Source organism: Danio rerio, chromosome 3, assembly GCF_049306965.1.
Source record: "Danio rerio strain Tuebingen ecotype United States chromosome 3, GRCz12tu, whole genome shotgun sequence".
Taxonomy (NCBI): Eukaryota; Metazoa; Chordata; class Actinopteri; order Cypriniformes; family Danionidae; genus Danio; species Danio rerio.
This window is the reverse complement of record NC_133178.1, coordinates 9,157,026-9,174,910: the sequence shown is the minus strand read 5'-3', so window position 1 is coordinate 9,174,910 and position 17,885 is coordinate 9,157,026. Positions and strand designations below refer to the sequence as shown.

Here is a 17,885-nt window from a genome sequence, read left to right as displayed (position 1 = left end):
TCCAAGCTTCGGGCAGTGGGAGTGATCTGTCTAATCAGATGGTAGCCCTCACGCTCGCTGACACAGAAGATCAGATGTCCTCAGCGGCATCGGAGGGTGGGCTTTCACTGTCCGACGAAGATCCTGACCCGCTTGCCCCCTCCAGGCAGGTGAGCGCCGTCAAAACGAATCCTGAAGCGAACATGTTAGCCGTGCTTTCCCGGGCTGCTTCGGCCGTGGGGTTGGAGCTGGTTCATCCCCCAGCCCCGCGGCCGGACCGACTAGATGGGTGCTATGTGGAGGACCAGAAGGCGAAGCCTTCGAAGCCTCTCGTCCCTTTCTTCCCGGAAGTGTACAGTAGGCTCACGCAGTCTTGGAGTGCACCTTTCTCTGCCCTTGCTGCATGTCCCTCCACCCTCACCGCCCTTGATGGCAGAGCTGCCAGGGGGTATGAGGCGATCCCATCAGTGGAGCGCGCTATCGCGGCCAATCTTTGTCTGCATGGCACCCTTACGTGGCAGGGTTGGCCCCGTCTCCCGTCCAAAGCCTGTAGGTTGTCTGCCTCCCTCGGAACCAGAGCTTACAAGGCTGCGGGCCAGGCGGCTTGTGCTTTGCACGCGATGGCCACCTACCAGCGCTACCAAGCGCAGGCACTGGCCGAGCTGCACGAGGGCGGGTCTAACCCAGGCTTACTACATGACCGCGACTGACTATGCTCTTCGGACTACTAAGTCTGCCGCGTGTGCACTGGGGAGGACGATGTCCACACTTGTGGTTCAGGAACACCACCTCTGGCTAAACCTGGCCGATATGCGCAATGTTGACAAAGTTCGCTTTCTTGACTCGCCCATATCCCAGGCTGGCCTGTCCGGCGACACCGTCGGTGAATTCACCCAGGAATTCAAGACGGTGAAAGAGCAGTCGGATGCGATGGGCAATGTCATCTATCGGCGCGGCCGTAAGCCCGCTCCGCCCGCCGAGCCATCCACCTCCCCTGCTCCTCACCGAGGGTGCCCGCCAACGAGTGCTGCCCCGCCTGCGCCTCCGGCCAAGCGGGCGCAGCGTACACCTCGAAAGCAGGCAGCCCCCCCTGCCCAGAACGCCGTTAAGTCCGGTAAACGGACCGTGAAGCGTCCCTGAGACAGGCCATCCGGAGAGGAGGAAACTTTTCCCCGCTGGAGGGCAGGGCCCTGATTCCAATGGTACTTTTCAGTGCCACCAAAACATCAATGAAAGAGCACTTTTCCCCTTCCCCGGATGGGACAGCACGAACTCTGCCAGTCCGGGACGCGCTGCCTTCCGGCTCGCAGATTCTACGTGCTTCGCCAGTGGCTCACGAGCACTGGGGGGACGGTCTCCCTTTCCTCAGCCCTCCAGCCCCCTCTCCGGAGTCAGGGTGCGGAGCCAGAGCAAATCGCTCTCCTCCAGCTCTTCCGCGGGACCCTCGTGCTTCCCAGATCAGCGCACCCATTCGCGCTGCCCCACCGCTGGTACGTCAGCAATTGTAGCGATGACTCCATTAGCGAGGGCTCTGCCTGCCTGGTTAGCGCGGGCCAGCCCCTCGTGGTGGCTCATACGCACAATCAGACTCGGTTATGCGATTCAGTTTGCGAAACGGCCTCCCAAGTTCATGGGCGTGTATTTCACCAGGGTCAACGCCCTGTCCGCCCCTGTCTTGCGAGAGGAGATTGCTGCCCTCCTGGCGAAGGGTGCAATCGAGCCAGTTCCTCCAGCCGAGATGGAGAGTGGGTTTTACAGCCCATACTTCATCGTACCCAAAAAGAGTGGTGGGTCACGACCAATCCTAGATCTGCGCGTTTTGAACCGCTGTCTGCACAAGCTACCGTTCAGAATGCTCACACAGAGGCGCATCCTTTAATGCGTTCGTCCTCGGGATTGGTTTGCAGCCATAGACCTGAAGGACGCGTATTTCCATGTCTCCATTCTTCCACGCCACCGCCAATTTCTGTGGTTTGCGTTCGAGGGTCGAGCGTTCGAGGGCAATACAAGGTCCCCCCCTTCGGGCTCTCCTTCTCTCCGCGGGTCTTCACCAAACTCGCGGAAGGTGCCTTAGCGCCCCTTTGGCTCGCGGGCATCCGCATACTCTATTATCTCTACGACTGCTGATTTTAGCCCACTGGCGGTAGCAATTGATTATGCACAGGGACAAGGTGCTTTAGCATCTCCGCCTACTGGGGCTTCAGGTCAACCGAGAAAAGAGCAAACTCGCCCCCGTGCAGAGGATCTCTTTTCTCGGGATGGAGCTGGACTCGGTCACCATGGTAGCGCACCACTCCGAGGAACGCGCTCGCCTGTTGCTGGGCTGTCTGAGAGAGCTCGACAGCAAACTAGTGGTCCCACTGAAGTTCTTTCAGAGGCTCCTGGGACATATGGCATCCGCAGCTGCCGTCACGCCGCTCGGATTGCTCCATATAAGACCACTCCAGCACTGGCTTCACGATCGTGTCCCAAGACACGCATGGCACGCGGGCACACACCGAGTCTCTGTTACTGCGCTACCGAGTCTCTGTTACTGTGCTGTGTTGCCACGCCCTCAGCCCTTGGAATGACCCCTTGTTCCTACAGGCCAGTGTGCTTCTAGGACAGGCGTCCAGCCATGTTGTTGTTTCAACAGATGCTTCCAACACGGGTTGGGGGGCCGTGTGTTGCGGGCATGCAGCTGTGGGCCTGTGGAAGGGTGCCCAGTTGCATTGGCATATCAATCGCCTAGAGCTGTTGGCACTGTTCCTTGCTCTCCACCGCTTTTTACCGGTGCTGGAGCAGCAACACGTGCTGGTCAGAACGGACAGTACGGCGGCGGCGGCGTATATCAACCGCATGGGGGGTATGCGCTCTCGCCGCATGTCTCAGCTTGCCCGCCGTCTGCTCCTCTGGAGTCACCCGCGGCTGAAGTCGCTGCGCGCCATTCACGTTCCAAGCACACTCAACCGTGCAGCCGATGCGCTCTCACGGCAGCTGGAGAATGGAGACTCCACCCCGAGTCTGTTCAGCTGATATGGGCGCGATTCGGGGAGGCCCAGATTGATTTGTTTGCTTACCCCGAGAACGCTCATTGCCAGTTGTTTTTTTCCCTGACCGAGGGCTCTCTCGGCATAGATGCACTGGCCCACAGCTGACCTCGGGGCATGCGCAAGTATGCGTTTTCCCCAGTGAGCCTGCTCGCGCAGTTTCTGTGCAAGGTCAGGGAGGACAAGGAGCAGGTTCTGCTAGTTGCGCCCCTCTGGCCCAACCGGACCTGGATATCAGAGCTCTCCCTCCTCGCAACGGCCCTCCTCTGGCAGATCCCTTTGAGAGAGGACCTACTCTCTCAGGGACAGGGCACCATCTGGCAACCTTGCCCCGATCTTTGGAACCTCTACGTGTGGTCCTTAGATGCGAGGAAGACTTAGGTAACCTACCGAGTGCGATGGTTAATACCATCACTCAGGCTAGAGCCCCCTCCACGAGGCACGCCTACGCCCTGAAGTGGAGTCTATTCACTGAATGGTGCGTCTCTCGCAGAGAAGACCCCCAAAATTGCCAGATTAGTATTGTGCTCTCTTTCCTCCAAGAGAAGCTGGACAGCAGGCTGTCGTCCTCCACTCTCAAGGTTTACGTGGCCGCCATCTCCGCTTATCATCACGCGGTAGCTGGCGGCACCGTGGGAAAGCACAACCTCATCATCCGGTTCCTCAGGGGTGCTAGCAAATTAATCCATCCCGCCCCCCTCTCATGCCCTCTTGGGATCGCGCCCTCGTTCTCACGAGTTTACACGCAGATCCCTTTGAGCCACTCGATTCAGTATCTCTAAGTTTTCTGTCCCTGAAGACAGCTCTGCTGGTTGCGTTGGCCTCCATCAAGAGGGTCGGGGACCTGGAGGCATTTTCGGTCAGTGACGCGTGCCTGGAAATTCGGGCCGGACTACTCTCACGTTATCCTGAGACCCTGCCCGGGTTATGTGCCCAAAGTTCCTACCACCCCCTTTAGAGATCAGGTAGTGAACCTGCAAGCGCTGCCCCCGGAGGAGGCAGACCCAGCCCTTTCCTTACTTTGTCCAGTTCACGCCCTGCGCATTTATGTGGACCGTACTCAGAATTTTAGATCATCTGAGAAGCTCTTTGTCTGTTATGGCGGTCGGCAGCAGGGAAGTGCCGTATCAAAACAAAGATTATCCCGCTGGATTGTGGATGCCATTTTACTCGCTTATTCGAGCAGAGGTGAGCCGTGTCCCCCTGGAGTGCATGCACACTCCACTCGGAGCATTGCATCCTTTTTGGCGCGTGCACGCTGCGCATCTCTAAAAGACATTTGTAGAGCTGCGGGCTGGGCGACACCCAACACATTTGCAAGGTTTTACAATCTGCGAGTGGAGCCGGTTTCCTCAAGGGTATTAGGTAACCCTTTGGTGATTGAGGAAACAACTCGGTAGGGTGTTGAAACACGCTTGCTGCGCCATTCTCCCAAACACGGAGGTACGTGCACCTTTTTATCTGTCAGTAAAGTCCCCAGTCTGCCCGCGTTTTGGGTATAGGTGCCTGCTATGCGTGATCCCCACTAGGCGATCCCATATGCTTATTCTGCCACGGTTAAGTCCCCCCCCCCGGGTGGACCTGTGTCTTCCCTCTTCGCTAACCACTTGTTTTTCTATGCGTACTCCCCCTTCTTAGGGCTAGTCCATATGTAAATTCTGACATCTTATCTCCCCCCCTTGGGTAGCGGATGGCCTCCGCAGCGTCCTCCCTATCGGGATTGCACGCTTCCCAACGTACTGTCGTATTTCCTAGAATTATCTAGACGCTCACGACTTCACAAAAAATATATCTAATCCATAAAACTTCTGTTGAAGTAGGATAAATTAGGGCCAGGGACACGTTGGAGGACCACGCCTCCCATGATATGGGTGCGTCACGCTTGCTTGACTATCCCCTCATCAGGGGTGTTGGTAAGGTGCAGTCATTATGGCGCTTTCCGTAGTTCTCCCATAAGTGGATTTTCAAAATCAAATCCACTGTATGGCACTGAAGTTCCCCAACCGAAGGGGAACGTTCGAGGTTACAGAAGTAACCCTTCGTTCCTTGAGGAGGGAAACGGAAGTGCTATACTCTGTCGCCATAATGACTGTCCCTTAGCTGTTTGAAAGTCTCTTCAGCTTAAACGGATGGCGTTTGCTCGCTCCAGGTGTGCTTATATGCTGGGATAATTGGCAGTGGAGCACTCTTTCAATGTACTGTTTCAGACAAGCGGCTTCTAAACCGAATCCTCCCATACATGGATTTTCAAAATCAAATCCACTGTATAGCACTTCTGTTCCCCTCCTCGGGGAACGAAGGGTTACTTCTGTAACCTCGAACGTTCTACAAGTTCTTTAAAGTCATGATGACTCCCTAAAGAGACTTCAGTTGTTTTATAAATGATTATTAATCATTACCCATAATGATGAATGATCAATCATTCTGAACAACAACAAAAAGCAAAAAACACTGACCGACTGGTCTTAAAACAGAAGAAAACTAGGAAAGTATTTTTTCCCAAATAATTTACTGTGTAGACAACTTTAAACTACTAAATAAAGTTTATTAGTACATTATATGTGCTGCACTGTGGCGCAGTGGGTAGCACGTTCGCTTCACAGCAAGAAGGTTGCTGGTTCGAGCCTCGGCTGGGTCAGTTGGCGTTTCTGTGTGGAGTTTGCATGTTCTCCCTGCGTTTGTGTGGGTTTCCTCCGGGTGCTCCAGTTTCCCCCACAGTCCAAAAACATGTGGTACAGGTGAACTGGGTAAGCTGAATTGGTTTGTGTATGGATGTTTCCCAGTGATGGGTTGCAATTGGAAGGGCATCCACTGCATGAAACATATGCTGGTTTGTTATAAGTTTGCTGTTCATTCTGCTGTAGCAACCCCTGATTAATAAAAGGACTAAGCCAAAAAGAAAATTAATGAATCAATAAGTACATTATATTTCCCACTTTCTTACAAATAAATAATTTACAAAAATACATAAAGCAAACAAATCACTAGTAACATTGGTGATTTAAAGAAATTATATAGCCAACGAAAGATCAAAATGAGCGGTAGAAAAAAAAACATATACTGTATAATACCGTATATAAATGTGGATTTAAGAACAGGTAGGCCAGCAAGAAATTGTGCAATTTCTGACAATTTCACTACTTCATGTGGGATTTTTATTCAAGAAAAACATTTTAGCCTTTTGTATCTCTTTTTTATAATCACATTTGATACTGCTTAGAAGAGATGTTCATTATCACTGTTGCAGGGGGCAATTTGTCATTTTTGCAGGACAGGTATGTGATCAACTTGAGCAGGGCTGGAAAACAGGACAGAAGCCTGTTCCAAAACTGCAAAGGGCTGTCATTACACTAAATGAATGGTCATTTTGACATACATTCAGCTACTAAGATCAATACAAAAAAAGCTACCTTATTGTGATAATTTATTTTCCTGCAATAAATATTGTGATGAATACAGTTTAACAGGATGACTCTAACAGTATTCGGGTACAGAAATTAAATTATCACAATGCAAAAACATGATTTCTTCCTGTGTTTTGTCTCGTTTCTTGTCCAAATCTCAAAAATTCTTAGATCAAGTAAAAATATTGTTTAGTTTTCCCCACCTAAAGAAATAAGTGAAAATTAACAGTTTTTCCTTAAAACAAGCTAAATTATGTGCCACTGGCGTAAATTAAATAATGTTGTTTTTGCTGTGAAATGTAGATATTTGGACTTGAAAAAGTAAGAAAAACATTTTTTTTTTTGTATGAATCAGATAAATTCCATATAAATACAGTGATGACATACAATTCTGTAGCTCCTGCTCAACTATAATTCAGACTCAACATTGCAGATCTTTGCAGTGTGACTATTGCGGATGTGCACATTGCGATGTCGATGCTGAAACAATATATTATACAGCCCTACTATTGACCATATTTTTTACCATCTTGTTTTAAAGCTGAATTACTTTGTTTACTACTTTGATTATTACTTAAGCTTTGATTGCTACTTAATTTAACAGATGTCAAAGAAAAAGTTTTTTTCTGTTTCTCTAGAAATATTACTAAATAGTAAAGCTAACTATGTGAAGTTTATTATACAATCTTACTTGTTTTATTTTGGAAAATATAATCCTGAAATCCCTTTTTGTCTCTCATCTCACAGGGATCAAAACGTGGCTGCAGTCATGTCAGGTTAGTATCATATTTAATGTGATTGTAATTAATTAATGTCTTAGTTCATGTTATGTTCTGCAGTTTTGATGTATTAGTGTGGATGCTGAATCACATGGCTCTTTTTACTTGAATTCTTGTTTCGCTTATGATGAACTATTATCTCAAACCAAAATCTTTAATAACACAGGGTGCTTTAAAGTTATCATGCTTTATGACTAAAGTATTAATTTCTCATGCTTTAAATTTCTTTTTTGTGTATTTTTACATTTTTAAAGTAAACCGTAAATGTATAATACTGTAGTTTGAGCATCTCTATGTGAACCAGCATAGATGCGTCAATAGCTGCATTCATGTCATAATGTACAGTAAATGTTAAGCTTGAGTTATAGCACAGAGTTCACTTTTCAATAGCTGTCCAACAACAGACTGTTGTGTAAATATGCAGTCTTCTCTTCTGGTATTTGGGACATTTGTTATGTCTCTTTAGTTTAACACACATGATTCAGATAATGAGGAAAGAAGTGCACTTCACTGTGTTTGTCAGATATGAGAGACAAATAAAATGTGTAGTGCGAGTGCGAGTCCCCAAATAGGACCAGGACTGAAAACCACTGCTGTAAATGTAACTGTGTTTTTGTGAACGCAGAAGGCAGTGAGATCTTGTCAAACTCCAGCTGCTGGATCACAGAATCAGGACATTCAGGTTAGTAACAAAATTATTGATTTGTTTATCTGAAATATTATGAAAACCTACTCATGATGTTAGTCAAAAGCAGAGGTTTCTCAAGGTTTCTCAGTTCTGGTTTTGGAGAAACTAATGAGTAAATCTAGACAGAGAATGAGAGAGACTGTTTTTCCGAGTGTAGTTATGGCACATACAGTTGAAACCAGAAGTTTACACACTGTAAAAAAAAAGGCACATAACTTTTTTTTTTTAAAAGTCAGATGTTAATGTGACTAAACTTTTTCTCTTTTAGGTAAATTAGGATTATTAAATTTGTTTCTCTTCTGCTTAATAGCACAATAATGAGAGAGAGATTTTTTTTTTTTTTTTTTGAGAAATTGTTATAACTTTTATTAAAAGTCAAGTTTACAATAAGATTATTCTGCCTTTGAAAAAGCTCAGATTATAGTGTCAAGGTTTTGGAAGTTTCTGATTGGCTAATTGACAACATTTGAGTTATTTGGAATAGAATAGTATTGAATATAGAATAGTATTGAAGGAAAAACCTCAAAAACACTGCTTCCTTGTGTGACAACATGGGAAAATCAACAAGCCAGAGTCAACAAAAAAAAGCCTGATTAATTTTCTAAATTACACTGGGGAAAAGATTAATTTTGAAGACATGTCCTGTGGTCTAATGGAACTTAGATTGAACTGCACTAGACCTGGTGACTAATTTTGGTCTCTCTTGTTCCTTTCATTTAGCCTATTTATTCACATTTATTATTGCTTTGCATTACTGCCTTTACTGATTTTATTAATGATGGAAATGCAACGATAACGCTTATTAATGCAGATGGATCATGGCTTAAGTGCCAAATGAGTGCTTTAAATCATTTGTTATTCTCCTTATTTATTTCCGTTTTATTTCAAGCAAACACATAACGTTCCCAGGACGTTCTCGGAACGTTCCCCAAAGGTTTCCAGAACGTCCTGGGAACGTCCCCACAACAAACACCCTAACGTTCCCTGTTAGTTAGCCGGGAAAGTTTTTTTGACGTCAACACAATGTTCCCTGCGGGTTCTCAGAACGTTTCCAGGACGTCCCCTGCGGGTTTGCAGAATGTTCCCTGCAGGTTCGCGGAACATTCCCGGGACGTCCTCTGCGGGTTTGCAGAATGTTCCCTAGATGTTCCCTGCCGGTTTGCAGAACGTTCCCGGGACGTTAGCACAACGTCCCCAGAAAGTTCCCTTAAACACAAATAATCAGACCAAAGAAATAACTTTTTCCTTGTTTATTGTTCAGAAAACGCAAATATGAACCATAAATGATACATTATATAAATAGTTTATATCTACATGAAATAGAAAGATTTTAAACAACAAAATACAAAACTGAATTGCAAATCTATAAATTACATGAACAATATGATGCACAACTGGACAATTCTTAGAATAATTTGCAGAACTATATGACATTTTAAACAACAAAAATACTCAATGTATTTGCAAATGTTGTATGATTCATAACTGGTAAATTATTAAAATAGTAGCACCTGGAAAACTTTATATTTATACAAAAAATACATATTTTAAACAACATTGATTTTCAAATGTTTAAAATGTAATAAATAACAATATGATCCATATCTGGTAAATTATTATAATTATCAGCATTTACAGATAAATAAATATTTTAAACAAAATAAATGCATGCATGTTTCAAGTGATAAATATTCATAAAAGTATGATCCATCACTAGTTAATTACATTTAAAAATATGCATTTGCAGAACAATACATTTATAAATAAGACATTTTAAACAACAAATATTTCAAATATAGTGAATTACACTAATAATAGATCCCATGACTGGTCAATTATTCAAATAATTTGCGGAATTTTGCAGAAAAAAAATACATATAAATAAGACATTTTAAGCAACAAAATTGATTAGCAAATATTTTAAATGTAATACTATAAACTTTAATGTAATAAAAGAGTTGGAGAAACCTTCTAAAAACATAAGAACAATTGTGGAAAACAAGTCACCACTTGATGTCATGAAATGTTTATTAAATCTAATATTGGAAATTTATCTGCATTGTCCGTTTACAATGTTTAAAATTGTGTGGGACTTACTTTAAACCCACTAAAAATAGCTTCCTCAGTCAACTGTTCCAAGTAGTTAGAAAACTTTTGGCTTTGGTTTAATGTATGTCAATTATTATTAGGCAATAAAAAATATATAGAGAGAGAAGATGTTACAAATATAAAGATGTTACAAAGCTCAGTGTTACAAAGCATTACACAAATCTGTCCAGTAGAGGTCGCTAACGGACTGCTAATCACATATGCCTTTCAAAGATGTGCATGTGAGAGAACAATACAGTCTGAGTGAAGCAACTGGCATTGAAGTTGAATGTTGCTAACTATCGATGTTTGGTGGATTTGTGCGTGTTATGAACAAATCACATTTTTATTTACCAATGTGGAATAAAGCAACCGAAGTTCACTAAACCAGACTCCTGCATTCTAACCGATGAACCACAGTGATCACCACCTTTAAACTGGCAACTTAGTTGAATGCTTCTCAACTCTCAGATTTCTTGCTAATTTTTCCATTTTACGCTGTAGGCACCAAAATGTCATTCTGAAGGAACTGTCTTCATGTTTTGTGCACAGAAGCTCCAAGGATTGCTTCCCCAGGTAGTTCATCTGTAAAACAAATGTCAGTAAAAAACAACAATTATTCATTTTGACAGCAGCTGGAAGAACGGTCTTCTTGTTTGCATTAAAGAGTCAAACAATCACATACTTAAATTAAATGACAAAGAGAGAGTGTAGAAGTGCACTTAAGTTCTTAAGTGCACAATCAACATACTGTGTTCAGCATATACAAGTACACCAATCACAAATCTATCATTATATTTGTGCATACACATTAGATTAGTCAGTACTGAAGCCAAATCAGGGGCTTATCGAACAAAATAACTTATGATAATGGTACAAAATTAGTACACCCAAATTTATGTTATAGAAAAATATTAAATAAAACATTTAAAAAGAGCAAAATTCAAGAGAAACGAAACATTCTACAATTTTGTAGTTTGTATTTTTTTCACATATGTTGCTTGAATTTAATTCTATTATCTTTCTATTTCTAAAGATGTGACTAAAATATTATTTAAATGAATATATCTGTTTAATAAATCTGTTTTGTTTAAATGCACCAAAATACATTACTCATATTCACTGAGAAATGGATAGAAATTCATTTTCAGAATGGGCTGTACTCAATTATGATGAGCACTGTAGGTAATGTTTATCACTAACTCTTGTTTCCACTCATCACCATTTATGTTCTTGTGAAATCCCTTTATTGTATTAATAATTATGTCTGAAAACAAAACACAATGTACAAGTAATATAATTTAATTTTTATTAGCAATTTTACCGGTACTACTGAATCATGAAACTGCATTGTGTTTTGCCTAATGGATCACAGATGTGAAAATTCAACAGGTTATTTGAAACACTGAGGCTGTGCAATGTTGTCTTTTTTTTTCTTTTTCTATTTTCTTGTGATGTCAGATAAATAATTTTATTGTTATCTAGATATCCCCAAAAATTTAACAATGTAAAATGTAAATGTAAGTCTAATATAAACTAGATTATTAAAGTTCGTCGAGACAAACTTTGAGGCTGGCTTGTGAAAGCATGTTGGTATTAGTTTATTAGTTTAAACCAGGGGTTTTAAACCAGTTTAAAACTAGGTCATTTTAGCTCCAACCCTAATCAAACACACCTGAACAAGCTAATCAAGGTTTTACAAGGTAAACTTGAAACAACCAGGCAGTATGTTGAGGCAAGTTGGAGCTAAACTCTGCAGGGACACTGGCCCTCCAGGACCGAGATTGGTGACCCCTGGTTTAAACAGTTTTTAAAAGATAATAGATAGATAGATAAATAAATAGATAGATAGATAGATAGATAGATAGATAGATAGATAGATAGATAGATAGATAGATAGATAGATAGATAGATAGATAGATAGATAGATAGATAGATAGATAGATAGATAGATAGATAGATAGATAGATAGATAGATAAAGCGGTGTTCTATAGATTTTCCTTAATGTTCAGTAAGCATTTCTAGCATGTTGAAATACTAAGCTAATCATTATTAGCATGTTGCTAGTCATTGCTAGCATGTGAACCATACAGGATGTATGGTGTGCTAGCATGAGTCAAACAAGCCAACCCCCGCTTTTCTACAATGTTCTGATGCTGAGATACAGCTGCTGTTAAATCGTTGCTAGGTTTGTTTGTTTTGTTGCTATGGAGATGATTGACAGCTTGAACTGATGATGTATCAAAGCTTCTTGCCAGTATAAACAGTAAAAAACAACCCCATGTCTGCAGCATGACGATATCAATCTGGGCCTCTATAATGGCAGTCTATGGGACAGTTGCTAGGGTGCGGTATGTTAGGGAGTGGCTAGAAAGTTTAAAGGCCATCAGTGATTGACTGCTGGCTAGACTAGGAGTTAAATGAGCTCAGTCATTAGTCTGTAGGACAGTCTGATGCAGAGTTATGAGCTCACAAAGTTTGATCCAATGTAAAGTCAATGACAATCTTTTGCAGTGGAAGTCTATGGGACAGTTTCTAGGGTCCCAAAAGTGGTTGCTAGGGCGTGGCCAGAAAGTTAAATGCTCATCAGTTATTGGCAGTTAGGTAGTCTGAGTTAAATGAGCCTAGTTAGAAGTCTGTGTGACATTCTGATGCGAAGTTATGAGGTCACAAAGTTTGGTCCAATGTTAAGTCAATGGGATTTTTCCGAAGGTCCCGGGACGTTTCCCCGAAAACCAAAAGTCGGCGGAAAAGATATAGCAACCCGAGTCAGACCAGTTTGGAGGTCTGGTGTAAGTTTGGTGGTCAAAACTCGAAAGCTCTAGGAGGAAATGCGTTTTGTTTTTTAGTCTCAGAAGAAAAATAGGATAACAGTAGTCTGGCTTGCTACACAAGCCAGCCTAATTACAAAAATAAATATTAAATTTTCGCATTAAACAATTTAAGAAAATATGAATTACTTTAAATTGTTGCATTATTACATTAGTTCACCTAAAAAAAAAATTAAAAAATATTTGTTAATAATTACTCAACCTAATGCTGTCCCAACCCCCAAGACCTTTGTTAATATTCTGAACAAATTATGTTATTTTAAATTAAATCTGAGACTCCCTCATCCATAGACAGCAAGGGTTCAGAGACACTCAAAAGTCCAGAAAAGGCAATAAAAAACTCTTAAAACAGACTGTATGCCTTCAGTGGTTCAAACTGAATATTATTAAGTAAAGGAGAAGAATCTGTTCAATAAAGTTATTATTCTTGTTTTATGTGTGCATAAACGTATTCTCATAGCTTCATAATATTTTGATTGAACCACTGAAGGCATATTGTCTGAGGATTTGTTTGGGTTCCTTTTCTGGATTTTGAAACTGGAACCTTGCTGTCTATGGAGGATGAGAGAGCTCTTAGATTTAATCTAAAATATCATAATTTGTGTTCTAAAGATGAACAAATGTTTGGAATGAAACAAAGATGAGAAATTAATAGCGTAATCTAAAAAATTTTATGAACTAATCATTTAATTAGATTTAAATACAAGTTATTCTTATATTAAATATGTTTATGAACATCAGTGTAAAAAGTACCTGTATGTACATCAAAAAAATGCAGCAACCTGTGCCTGGATGGATCTTTGTTTATCTAGAAGTGAAAAAAAGAAAAGATTAATAAATATGATTTAAATATTGTACATAACCCACATGTTTGGGTCTGGAGGAGGTCAATCCGACTCCGGGGCTGTGCACTGATTGTGAAAATGAAAAATTGACCCAAAACAAATTATTATTACTGACTAAAATTGACAATGAAAAATTCGGAAATGTGCTTCAACTAGCTTACCAAGAGCCATGGAAATGAAGAAAAAAAATACTGTTTTAAAAAAGGTTTAATAATCCAACAGTGATTACTGGCTAATCAATATCGAAGGGTTTCTCAAACTTGAAAGCTCATGCTACGCTATCTTGCAGGGATTTGCTGTAACACACTACTGTACCTGGCAGATTGTTGTAACACTGGAGATCTTCATCAGCTGATTCAGCTTTTATTTGTGGTATACTCCTAAACATTTGAGAACGTGCAATGATATCTGACAATGCACACGATGATAAGGAGAGTAATGCATTCAGAGAGACTTTTTAAGTCAATATAAAAACAAGATTTTAACATTTCTTTCCATTATTTAAATGAACTTTAATATAATTATGACATTACTTGGTTGGGTTTACAGGATATAATATATAATCTGTACATTAGAAATAATTATGTCTATGAAGGTTTCTTATAAACCATAAATTCACGTGTGTGTGTGTGTGTGTGTGTGTGTGTGTGTGTGTGTGTGTGTGTGTGTGTGTGTGTGTGTGTCAAACCTTTACATACAAGGCCAATGAGTCTCTCTTCTCCCAGCTTGTCACAAAAGCCTAGACTTTGCCTACAAAAAGAGATGATGTTAATTACGTCCTAATATTATCTGTTTAGCCTTTGTAAATACTTCTGAATATCTGAGCGAATTTGGTTAAATGTCAGTGCGTTTATTGATAACGTTACAGATAACATTACTGTAATCACGTTGCCATTCTAAAATATACCAGCATATATGGCCACCTCGAAAGTTTGGTTAAAGAGTAGTTCAACAATAAATCAAACTAACACCATTATGACTGTAAAATGGTTTAGGTTAATAGATTTGTGTGGTTGTAGAAGATAATATAGCCTCAGAAAACGGACTCTGAAGTGGCTAACGTAACGAGTTGACCGTTATAAATTACCGTTTGCTTTTAAATAGCAAGTACCGTACAATGTGATTAAAAGTCTCATTAACCTTTACATTCGGTATTATAATTTAGGTTTATGAAACAAATTCACAAGGATTTTGAAAAAGTCGTAAATAACGAAATCAAAAAACAACTGATAAACCTTTTTTTATTTTTTTTATTTTTTTTATTGTGTTTTAACAATACAAACATATTAATCTTAACAATGGATGACATCAAGTACAAAAGTAAATAAATAAATAAAATAAAATAAAAAACAGAGTACAGAGGCAAATTAACAAATTAAACAATATTTTCAAAGTCCTTATAAAATTTCACAGTTTTACACTTTTTTAGCTGTAAACATTTTGTAAAGTAGTAATTAAACAAATTAACAACTGATAAACCTACCTGATTAGCGCAGCTGGCCGACGACATCATGAAGCTGGAGTTGGCGTGTGAGTGACAGGACGTTGACGACGCATATAAATTATTATATCTAAATGACATTACTAAATATTTTTAAATAAAATAATAAATCATCAAATTATATTACAGATCCAAAGTCCAGAAACAAAAAATAAATAAATAATAATTATTTAAAAACACACATGGGTGTTTGTGTGTACTATAATAAAAGCGATCTGGGAAGGCTCTCTCTAGGTTATGAAAATAAAACAGAAATAACGTACAGGGAACATTCTGGGAAGGTTCTCTTGGTTATAAAATAAAACATGAAAATAACCTACACAGAACGTTCTGAGGAGGTTTTCTATATGTTATGAAAAAAAAACAACAAATAACCTATAGGCAACGTTCTGAGAAAGTTCTCTTTTGGTTATAAAATAAATCCCAAAATTAACCTACAGGGAACATTCTGGGAAGGTTCTCTCAAGGTTATGAAAAAAACCCCAAATAAAACCTAGAGGGAACGTTCTGGGAAGGTTCTCTCAAGGTTATGAAAAAAACCCTAAATAAAACCTAGAGGGGACGTTCTGGGAAGGTTCTGTGTTACGAAAATAATACCAACAAATAACCTACAGAGAACATTCTGAGAATATAACATTCTGAGGCCGATCATCTTTAAACGCAAAAGGCATTTATTAAGTGTTATACCTTGACTGCTGGTGCATAATGGGATGTTTCTCTACACAACTGTAAAAGTGCACTTAATGTCAAAATGAAAGCAAAAAAGGATTCTGCGTTTTGTCAATTTTAGCTTAATTGTAATAATATTAATGAATAAATTAAAATATTATTTATAGTGTAGCCTACTGTGTTGTGTTTAAAGAATTAGTTAACCAAAACATGTACTAATGAATTAAGCTGCTCGTCTCATGTCACCCACTTTTCTCCCTTGTGAGTTTAGTGCGCCTCCATCGCAGTGTGCGCATTTTAAAGGCTATTTACGGGCTTATTCACCTGACCTGACGCGGGGATCAGATCTCTGGACTAGGCCTAGCTTTAATTTCACAATTTTCATAATTTAATTGCTATGTCATATATTTTAAAAACTTCTTTCTGAGGGGGCAATGCCCCTCTTTGGCCCCCCGTAGCGCGGGGCCTGTGCAGGAGGGACTGGTCCACTTCACAGCATAGATGGCATCATGAAGAAAGAACATTATGTAGAAATACTGAAGCAACATCTCAAGACATCAGCCAGGAAATTTAAACTTGGCCACAAATGGGGCTTCCAAACAGACCATGACCCTAAGCATACTGCCAAATCAGTTCAAATGTGCTTTAAGGACAACAGAGTTAATGTTTTGGAGTGGCCATCACAAAGCCCGGATCCTAATCCTATAGAAAATTTGTGGGCATTGTTGAAAAATCTTGTGTGAACAAGACAACAAATATGAGTCAGTTACACCAATTCTGTTGAGAGGAATGGGCCAAAACTCCTGCAAACTATTGTGAGAAGCTTGTAGAAGGATACCCAAAACATTTGAACAAAGTTATACAGTTTAAAAGCAAAGTTAAAAAAATATCAAGGAAATGCATATAAACTTTTGACTGTCTAGAAATTAATAAAAAAAATCTCTAAAAAAAAAATTCTCTCATTTTTCTAGCATTTAGCAAATGTAAATCATTTAGGTAATCCTAACGGACCTAAAATAGTAAACATTTAGGACAACTTACCATTAGACATTTAAAAAAATAGTTATGTTCTTTTTTTTAGAGTGTATGTAAACTTCTGCTTTCAACTGTACTAGCAGAAAAAAACAAAGCATTAATAAATCCTAGTTAAAATAGAGAAACCATGTGTTTTTGATATTTAAAATGCATGTTAAAAATACACAGAAAGAAAGTATTTTTTTAAATTCTATTACTGATTTTTTAAAATTCTATTACTGAAAGTCTAATCTTGTAATATACTGTAAAGAAAATAAAGGTGTCTTGGTGATTTTGTTGTTTTAGTGATATTGCAGTGCTGTGAAAGCTGATACTCAGACATGTGCAAAAGTTAAATGCAGTAAAACACAGCTTCCATCTGATGTGTTTAAGAGTATAAAATTCTGCCAAGATTTTAAAGCATTAAATTGTCTGTTTATTTTCCCATAATTATTTATAAATAAAGTGAAGCGATGCATCGTGGTAATCATTACAATCTCATACTACTAGAATTCTTATAATTAAAGATGGCAATTCAGATTGTGAGATTGTTTAAACCTCAGAGTTAAGAATAAATGAATGTCTTATTTATTTGACCTAATCTAAGGCTGTGATGGGAATCAGTTTTAGCAGTTTTTCTGTTTGTCTCTTCTCTTTATTTCTTTCCTTATCATCTTTGAGTGATTCTGCTTGTTAAAGCATCTGTTGTTTATCACTAATAATCATCACCTAAATATTCAATTAATCATCTCATTAACTTCAACACTGCCTTAATTTTATTTGGTGTAGTGTGTATACTACAGAATTTTGCAGTGGGCATTATCCCTTTGCTGATTTCAATCAGGCACTACAGTACATGCTGATACCTACATTTGATTTTTAATCCTGCAAATATTATTTTCATCAACAGAGTCGATTTCTCCAAAAGAAATAAAAAAATGTAAACATTCGACATGAAAAAACTTTTCGTAATGAAAACCAAAAACAAGTTTTGTAGTTTAAATTTGGTCATTTGCTGGAAAAGCTGCTGCCATATCAGATTATTGTCTACAATTAC

At 40.0% G+C, this 17,885-nt stretch overlaps 1 protein-coding gene and 1 long non-coding RNA gene across 5 annotated transcripts in view; one reads left to right on the top strand and one right to left on the bottom strand.

The window, feature by feature from the left end:
- The window catches only part of LOC141381140 (uncharacterized), a 693,969-nt gene that overhangs the window by 407,789 nt on the left and 268,295 nt on the right, over positions 1 to 17,885 (bottom strand). The window lies entirely within an intron of this gene.
- LOC564237 (uncharacterized) overlaps positions 1 to 17,885 on the top strand; it is a 144,879-nt gene that overhangs the window by 124,093 nt on the left and 2,901 nt on the right. For 2 of the 4 annotated variants that reach the window (XM_073944125.1, XM_068218714.2), the window contains 3 exons: positions 7,160 to 7,188; positions 7,817 to 7,873; positions 10,472 to 10,543. In XM_073944125.1, the coding sequence (XP_073800226.1) occupies positions 7,160 to 7,188; positions 7,817 to 7,873; positions 10,472 to 10,543 (158 nt within the window). The remainder of the gene's footprint in view (positions 1 to 7,159; positions 7,189 to 7,816; positions 7,874 to 10,471; positions 10,544 to 17,885) is intronic. The other 2 variants (XM_073944130.1, XM_073944126.1) reach the window with 1 other exon arrangement.